Source organism: Hylobates moloch, unplaced genomic scaffold (genome assembly GCF_009828535.3).
Source record: "Hylobates moloch isolate HMO894 unplaced genomic scaffold, HMol_V3 SCAFFOLD_7, whole genome shotgun sequence".
In the NCBI taxonomy this organism is placed as follows: domain Eukaryota; kingdom Metazoa; phylum Chordata; class Mammalia; order Primates; family Hylobatidae; genus Hylobates; species Hylobates moloch.
The window spans coordinates 89,728,900-89,737,691 of record NW_026652282.1 but is presented as its reverse complement, the minus strand read 5'-3'; the positions used below and the strand labels follow the sequence as shown (position 1 = coordinate 89,737,691).

At 50.5% G+C, this 8,792-nt stretch overlaps 1 protein-coding gene across 2 annotated transcripts; it reads left to right on the top strand.

Moving 5' to 3' along the window:
- Positions 1-1,591: 1,591 nt before the first annotated feature.
- On the top strand, positions 1,592-5,953 carry TSC22D3 (TSC22 domain family member 3). Of its 2 annotated transcripts, none has more exons than XM_032757429.2 (3): positions 1,592-2,474; positions 3,215-3,266; positions 4,420-5,953. In XM_032757429.2, the coding sequence occupies exons 1-3, from the start codon at positions 2,353-2,355 to the stop codon at positions 4,648-4,650; spliced, it is 405 nt and encodes a 134-aa protein (XP_032613320.1). In that variant the 5' UTR covers positions 1,592-2,352; the 3' UTR covers positions 4,651-5,953. The 2 variants fall into 2 exon arrangements, with proteins under 2 accessions (XP_032613320.1, XP_032613321.1); XM_032757430.2 differs by lacking the exon at positions 1,592-2,474 and adding an exon at positions 2,618-2,850.
- The last annotated feature ends 2,839 nt before the right edge of the window (positions 5,954-8,792 follow it).

Genomic DNA, 8,792 nt, shown 5'->3' with positions numbered 1-8,792 from the left:
CTGTTTTCCTGGTGGTGTTTTTCCCCTGCCAGCCCAGCTTATTTCTGTGTCCCCTTTTCTTCTCATCTTCCTTGGAATCTTGGGGGGAGGGGAAAGCAATAGTTGAGGAAAAATTAACAAGCCAGTGAAAGGTCAGCTCGGAGACTTTCTGGACCAAGAAAACTCTATGTGGTGTGGAGGGCAAATTAATATTAATATATCAGGGAATTCTGATACTAGTTAAGCTCCTGATTTAAGAGGGCTTTTTTTTAGTGAATGTTCTTGATGACCCATAAGTATAGTCTGCACTTTGTTCTGTCTACTACACATGTCTTAGTGCAAACGCCGTGTTCAGAGAGGTTGTGTCTTAAAGTTAACAGAATGTCCTGAGATCATTATTGTCTCCCACCTAAAGTGAGATGAAGAAAAACACCATCCCGGGCTAGTACAGCAGGTTTACTTAGTTCTGTTGGTCAGTGCTTTGCAATATAATGGCTCTTGTACACATATTATCACCACTGGAATCCACCAGTAGAGCACCACACCATAGCCAAAAATGTTGGCTGTTCAGTGGCATAACTGCCCTGGAAGCCGGGAGGAAATCAAGGCCTTCAGACTGCGTTTGGCTGGGGCCTTGGCCAGAGTGTTAGTGCCAGGCACCTGGTTAAGATAAATGTCCTGAAGCAAATAATAATTACCTTCTTTGCTGATAAGAGGCCCCAGTACTTTTCCAATAGCATGATTGCATTAGGATCTTTCTTTGGACCACAGCCTGTGGAGCACTGATTCATGGGTACTGGCCTTAACTTCATCCAAACTATTGTATATGTGGTGGAACCCAATGTTCTCCTTTGGTCCTGAGTTGGTGTAAATAATATTCCCGGTTGCATCACCTGTCCCTGCCCCTCTTGCTCCTTCTGGTGGCAATTCTGCTTTTGTCCACCAGGTGGCCCCACTTAGGAAGGAGCAGAAGAAAAGGACCTCAAGTCTCTGGTGCCTTTTTTTTTCCCCTCAGCTTGAGGCTGAATATAAAGAAAATATATTTTAATGGAAACATGTAATTTTTATTATGGAACAATCACCTCATCTTGTTTATGGTTTGGAGTCTGTTTTTCCTGAAGTACCCTCTAATGCTGTGCATGGCTGGGCCCATCACAGGGCAGGTGTTTTCCTGGGATCGTTTATATAAATTTATACCTTTGGTTTGGAGTGTTATTGTCATTCGCTGTTTTAAAGAAAAGTAACAAAGTTGTGTTTTTAAAAAATAGAGACACGGGATCCTGGATAATGTTGAATGTATTTTCTTCAAAGAGTAGAATGTGGAGACTAAAGAGAAAAGGCCTGGCATCTTGTGGTCACTCCAGTGCTCACTCCAATACCCTGTCTCCTCCTCACCTCCTCTGTCACCCACCTAGCTGCTCTCCCATACATGTTCACCCACTCACCTCAGCTCCCGGACACCCTCTCCTCCATACATATGCATCTGTAGATTAGCGTGGACCTGTGCATGCATTACATGCATGTCACAGATCTGTACATGTGCCAGTCCACAGACAAGTACGCCCACACCTGATCATTCAGAGGAAGGGGCAAGTGGATGAGTGCTGGGATTCAGGGCAGGTCGGCAGGCCAGCTGGCTGGTGAGGGGACAGCTGGGTTGATTAGAGAGTGAATATGCAGGTGACAAAGTACGTGTGCAGGGGAGAGACTGAGAAGGCAGTGACTGGGAAGAAGGTGAGGCCGTGATGGTGAGGGCGGGTGTCCAGGGAGTATGACATAGGAGAGCATGCAAAGCCATGGGGGCATGCTGGCTGCCACCTGAAGAAGAGCTTTTCAAACTAGCGCTGTTCTCTACTGAATGCCCTCTGCCTCTTGTTAGGGCATTTGTATTTCTTATTTCTCTAGAAATCAGCTCCAGTTTGGTTTTTGTCAATCTCCAGAGCCTTCTTTGGAGATGCCAGTTGGTACGAGAAAGCGCTGAACTGTTTACAGTCCCAGCCTAAGGTTCAGGGAGGGGATGTGGTTTAACTGGGCCACAAAGCCCGGTACAGGACTCATTTGCATGGCCCCTGACGCCATGTGACGCAGCCGGCTCCTCCTATATAAAGAAGCAGGAGCCAAAATATCTCCGAGTCTGGGTTGGACTGGCGGCCGTGGAGTTTGTGACATACGAGGTGACACCCCTCGAGTCACTTCCCTTCAACTACAGCTGGAGCGCCTGCTTGGCTTTGGGTTCGTTCTGCAGCCTTCGCCCCGCTCCTAGACTCAGGGCCGGACTCCAGCGCAGAGCCCAGCCCAGCGCAGCCTGCCAGCAGCCGCCCAGCCGCCCAGCCCCGCACGAAATCCCGCCAGAGCTTCCCAGCAGCCCGAGCCATGAACACCGAAATGTATCAGACCCCCATGGAGGTGGCGGTCTACCAGCTGCACAATTTCTCCATCTCCTTCTTCTCTTCTCTGCTTGGAGGGGATGTGGTTTCCGTTAAGCTGGACAACAGGTAACCGCTGACCCCCAGCTCCGGCGCCTACCGAGCCGGGGCGCCGGCCAGAGCTGGGCTAGGAGCCGGATCTCTGAGCGAGCTGTGTGCCGCCGGTCCCCGTTCCCCGCGGTGCAGCATCCTGGGAAGGGGCGGAGGGGAGGGGACGCAGGAAGTGGGGGGTCACCGCCGCTCTGGGATCCGTCGTCGAAGCGTCCCTGCGGCCGCTGCGCCGTGAAAACCAGCTGCTGCAGCCGCAGAGGCAGCCGGAGGCAGAGGGGCGGCGGGCAGGGCCAGACAGGGCTGGGCAGGGGGCTGGCCGATCGCCGTGCGCCGCTTGGGAGAAGGCCGGAAGCTTACCAGCCGAGAAGGAACTCCTAGCTAGCTTCAGAGCCGGGTAGGTTTGCCTAGGACCTTGTAGGCCGGCAGTGGGGGACTCCCCGGGTCGCACAACCTCATTGTTTGCATATTGCCCGAGCAGGCCACGGTGGCCTGCGCGCCCCAGGACTCGCACGCAGCTCCGATCGGTTGGAACTCGGGGCGGCGGCAGCAGCGCTGAGCGGGCCTGGATGAGGAGATGCAGCTTCCTGCAGGGGCCAAGGAAGGATCTGGGGACAAACTGTGCGGAACTCTGGGCCAGGGAGGCGAGAAAGAGAGAGAGAGAAAGAGCCAAGGCAGATGGAGGACTTTGGCCACAACTGCCATGTACTCAAGAGTAGAACCAAGCGGGTAATGGGTCGCTTTGCTTTTTGTCTTGGCAGTGCCTCCGGAGCCAGCGTGGTGGCCATAGACAACAAGATCGAACAAGCCATGGTGAGTGGCATCACTGCGTCATTCTCATCCCCTGACTTAGCTGCTGCTTATGTAACTCTGGGCAGGATTGAGGGAATGGGTGAAAAAGCCCTTAGCCAAAACCCTGAGGAAGCCGACAGCCTGCCTCCTATCCCCATTGGAGGTGGAGTCTGATTAGAGTGGCACCTTTTAGGGCATTTCCAGTCTTCCCTTCCTGGGCTCCCTCGTTTCTTCCTCCCTCCTCCATCTCAGGTCTTTGCCACAGGCTCTGACTCTCTCCTGGGCCTGTTGTTGGGCAGGGAGCTCAGACTCTTGCATTTGTGTGCATCGTGCAGCTGGCAAGGGGCAGAGCTCATTGGATGCAACAGCACTGCAGTGCCTCTGCAGAGCCTGGACTGGGGTCAGGAGTTGGGTGGAAACAGGAAGCGAAGCACCCCACCCCGTCCCTCTCCTTACCAGGTAGAGGTCATACTCCAAGGAGCAGCCACAATGGCTGCAGAGGGTTAGGGCTTCAGCTGTTGGGAGCCACTTAATTGTGCCCTGGAGCTTAAGGACACCTTCCCTGCCCCCAGTGCAATCATCAAATTCAGAGAGGATGCGGCAGTTCTGTACCTTTCCCCAAGGCCAATGTCCTGTGTGCTAACTGGCCGGCTGCAGGACAGCTGCAATTCAATGTGCTGGGTCATATGGAGGGGAGGAGACTCCAAAATAGCCAATTTTATTCTCTTGGTTAAGATTTGTACAGCAGACAAACAGTATGGGATGCATTGCAGGTCTCCCCTTCCCCCAGATCTGGATCAGCAGCAGCAGGGGCTTATGTAAAAAGGGGGACATAGCAAACTACTGGCAAACAGCAGAAGTGTCACCCCAAAGGCCCCTCAGCAGCCAGCTTTGAAAGTCATTAAAAACTTGCAGGGGAGAACCTATCTAGTTCAAATCTGGGCTGTCAACTCCAGCGTGAGCCAAATCATGTAGCTCTCCTGAATGAGGGTTTAAGTGCTTCAGAGAAAGGTGAACGAGGAATTGGACTTGCCAGACCAGTTCACTGAGGGAAGGCTGGAGGGCCCTGGCATTAAGGACAGCACAGGCACACCAGTGACAGAGCAGAGCAAAGGTGCTGCAGAGGGGCCACGATGGCTAAGGAATGGCTTTGTTATGATTCCCTCATTGGCAGGATCTGGTGAAGAATCATCTGATGTATGCTGTGAGAGAGGAGGTGGAGATCCTGAAGGAGCAGATCCGAGAGCTGGTGGAGAAGAACTCCCAGCTAGAGCGTGAGAACACCCTGTTGAAGACCCTGGCGAGCCCAGAGCAGCTGGAGAAGTTCCAGTCCTGTCTGAGTTCTGAAGAGCCAGCTCCCGAATCCCCACAAGTGCCCGAGGCCCCTGGTGGTTCTGCGGTGTAAGTGGCTCTGTCCTCAGGGTGGGCAGAGCCACTAAACTTGTTTTACCTAGTTCTTTCCAGTTTGTTTTTGGCTCCCCAAGCGTCATCTCACGAGGAGAACTTTACACCTAGCATAGCTGGTGCCAAGAGATGTCCTAAGGACATGGCCACCTGGGTCCACTCCAGTGACAGACCCCTGACAAGAGCAGGTCTCTGGAGGCTGAGTTGCATGGGGCCTAGTAACACCAAGCCAGTGAGCCTCTAATGCTACTGCGCCCTGGAGGCTCCCAGGGCCTGGGCAACTTAGCTGCAACTGGCAAAGGAGAAGGGTAGTTTGAGGTGTGACACCAGTTTGCTCCAGAAAGTTTAAGGGGTCTGTTTCTCATCTCCATGGACATCTTCAACAGCTTCACCTGACAACGACTGTTCCTATGAAGAAGCCACTTGTGTTTTAAGCAGAGGCAACCTCTCTCTTCTCCCCTGTTTTGTGAAGGCAGGGGACACAGATGGGAGAGATTGAGCCAAGTCAGCCTTCTGTTGGTTAATATGGTATAATGCATGGCTTTGTGCACAGCCCAGTGTGGGATTACAGCTTTGGGATGACCGCTTACAAAGTCCTGTTTGGTTAGTATTGGCATAGTTTTTCTATATAGCCATAAATGCGTATATATACCCATAGGGCTAGATCTGTATCTTAGTGTAGCGATGTATACATATACACATCCACCTACATGTTGAAGGGCCTAACCAGCCTTGGGAGTATTGACTGGTCCCTTACCTCTTATGGCTAAGTCTTTGACTGTGTTCATTTACCAAGTTGACCCAGTTTGTCCTTTAGGTTAAGTAAGACTCGAGAGTAAAGGCAAGGAGGGGGGCCAGCCTCTGAATGCGGCCACAGATGCCTTGCTGCTGCAACCCTTTCCCCAGCTGTCCACTGAAACGTGAAGTCCTGTTTTGAATGCCAAACCCACCATTCACTGGTGCTGACTACATAGAATGGGGTTGAGAGAAGATCAGTTTGGGCTTCACAGTGTCATTTGAAAACGTTTTTTGTTTTGTTTTGTTTTGTAATTATTGTGGAAAACTTTCAAGTGAACAGAAGGATGGTGTCCTACTGTGGATGAGGGATGAACAAGGGAATGGCTTTGATCCAACGGAGCCTGGGAGGTGTGCCCAGAAAGCTTGTCTGTAGCGGGTTTTGTGAGAGTGAACACTTTCCACTTTTTGACACCTTATCCTGATGTATGGTTCCAGGATTTGGATTTGGATTTTTCAAATGTAGCTTGAAATTTCAATAAACTTTGCTCTGTTTTTCTAAAAATAAACTTGGTGTCTGACTGAGTATAAATGGACTGGGTGGGAGAGGCCCCTCACCCAGTAGGGGCTGTTTTGCTGATCCCCTGAATATCCCTTGAGCACCCTGTCAGTGCCAGGCCTATGCTGCAGCCATGATCTCGTGTCATCTGCACAATACTCATATGAAGGACATGCTCTTTGCCCTCACTGTCTGGATAAAGAAACTGAGACTCAGTGAGTTTAAGTGACTTGCCCAAAGTCACATGGCTATTCTGGGAATTAGGACTCAAGCCCAGATCCTTCCTCTCTCTCCTCCGCTTTCATATGAGAGCTTCGGAGTGAGTGGCAAGGTGACTCATAACACACAACCGTAGCTTGAGGGGGTGATTTGGGAGGAAAGATACCCCCAGGAAGGCCCAAAAGAAACAGGCAGGGTATACATAGGAGGGAGCGAGAAGAGCAGAACCAAATCAACAGGTGTGGGCCTCTTCTCTCTCCTGAAAACATCACTGGGGTCACTTAATGCATTCTCCTTAATACTAGTCCCCATGTGACACTTGACTTGGCAAAGGAGCTAAGAAGGCTCTAGTAAGAGAAGGAGGGAGAATGTATGAGGTAGCAAAACCACCCCCCTTTCCTTTGCTCTTCCCTCTACTTCCAGCCAAGGAAAGATGTCCTCAGTCCCTGCTGAAAGTTCTCAGGGACACTGCTAAAAGTTCTCTCACCAAACCCACCAACCACGTGGGTAGGGCCAAGTCTAAGGCTCCTGGCTCCAGATTCCTTCCTCCACCTCTCTTTGGGGTTCATTATCACCCATCACCCTTTCCCAGCTCCACGTCCCCAGCATCCAGAGTCCTAGCATTTCTCTGATTGGTTGTTGATGAGTGCTTAGTGTCTCCTTTACCACGCCCTAACCTGAACTTCCTCTGGACCCAGAGCTGTGTTCTAAGCCCACTATGTTCCCAAGGGAAACTGTCACCTCTCTTCAAGTGACTCCATTCCATCTCAGCTTCTGGTAGTATATATATCTATCCTTTTCCCACTTGAAATTGGGGAAACAGAACTCCTTGATTTTCCTGAGCCGCAAACCTCAAGGTGACCAAGATGTCTTGCCCCCCGCCCCTTACATCAACCACCGCCTAAATGTAATCAAAATGATATGCTTCTTCCTCTGTAAAGGTCATACACATTGACATTTTGGGTTTTTTGTTTTTTGGTTTTTTTTTGAGACAGGGTCTCACTCTTGTTGCCCAGGCTGGAATGCAGTGGGGCCATCAAAGCTCACTGCAGTCTCAACTCCGTGGGCTCAGATGATCCTCACCTCAGCCTCCTGAGTAGCTGGGGCTACAGGTGTGCACCACCACTCCTGAATATATATATATTTTTGTATTTTTAGTAGAGATGGAGGTTTCGCCATGTTGCCCAGGCTGGTCTTGAGCTCCTGGACTCAAGCAACCTGCCTGCCTTGGCCCTCCAGAGTGCAGGGATTATAGGCATGAGCCACTGCACCCAGCTGACCTGTTCTTTTCTAATCACCAAAACCCTTCAGAACATTGCAAACTCCTGCTTGCTGGCCTCTCAAATCCCAATTTCCCCACCTGCTCCCAACCTTGCTATTCATAATGCCAGGTTCATTGTCTATACCTGCCAACTGATTCATGGCATGCAGATTCCACAGCTGCTGGTACAGATACAAACTTCAAACGAGTGCATTCAAAGCCCCCTGGCAGCCATTCCTCACCCTGACCAGCTCTCCCAATCCCCACTTACTCCCAAATCCCCCCCCCCCCCCCCCGCTTTCAAAATTAGCTCAGAGACTTTGTGGCTATTTGGTTCATCTTCTGTAGACTTCCCACGCCAGACTTGCAGCTGAACGAGAAAAAGCAGATGAAAAAAAGGAAACCTAGAAAATAGCCCAACAACCCCCCAAACCTCTCTGGCCATCAAGCCTTTCTCTACAAGAAACGGGAAAAAACTGGCCCCACAGTCACACAGTGGTAAAGAGAGAACAACTTTGTTTCCTAGGCAACGCTGACTAAACAGAGACAAACACTGCAACTTCTGAGGCCACAGCAGTTACTAGGCTAGATAAGAGGAAGTTTGTAGATGTTTCTTAGTCACATACAGGAGTAGCTTTCTGTTGTTGTTTCTCCACAGAAAAGCAACTAAGGGTGGAGAAAGGCAAAAGAACACGTTGCTCTTGGAAAGACTTCCATGGGTTTCGGGCTTCTGGGCTCAGCTAGTCCGGCTGGACCCAGAACGAGGAAAATAATAATGAGGCTTGAAGCAGTACGCATCCCCTGCCTGCATTTGCCACCTCTGCATGTGCTCTCCCATCTATTCTCTCATCTCATCCTCATGGAGGCTTCCCAGCATAGCAGCAAGGGTCACAAGAGCACTGCTCCCTGGCCCCGCTTTTGAGTACAGAACATTCTGTTTCCTGCCCTTAGAAAAAGAGGCAGTTATGATTTACCTCCATTTGACGGACGAGAAAACCGAGAGCCAGAGAACTTAGTGCTACTCCCATGGCTCCCACATGTCCCACGGGGCAGTGGTTCCTAACCTTAGTGACAATAAGGGCCCTTTTTTTATGTCGAAAATATTCTCAAACCTCCCCCCAACTCTATAGTACTTGAACTTTTGGTATTCATTGAGAGAGAGAGAGACGCGGGTGGGCGGGGCGGGAGGGGGGTGCGGTGGGACACATAATTACAAAAACTGACTGTGAATTCAGTGGGCCTTAAAGGAATTAATTATATTCACTACAAAATCAAAGACATGGATTTGAAAGCTAAAACAACAATGCATATATTAATTAGCTAGATTGAGCCATTCCACAATGCGTATATATTTCAAAACATCACAAAT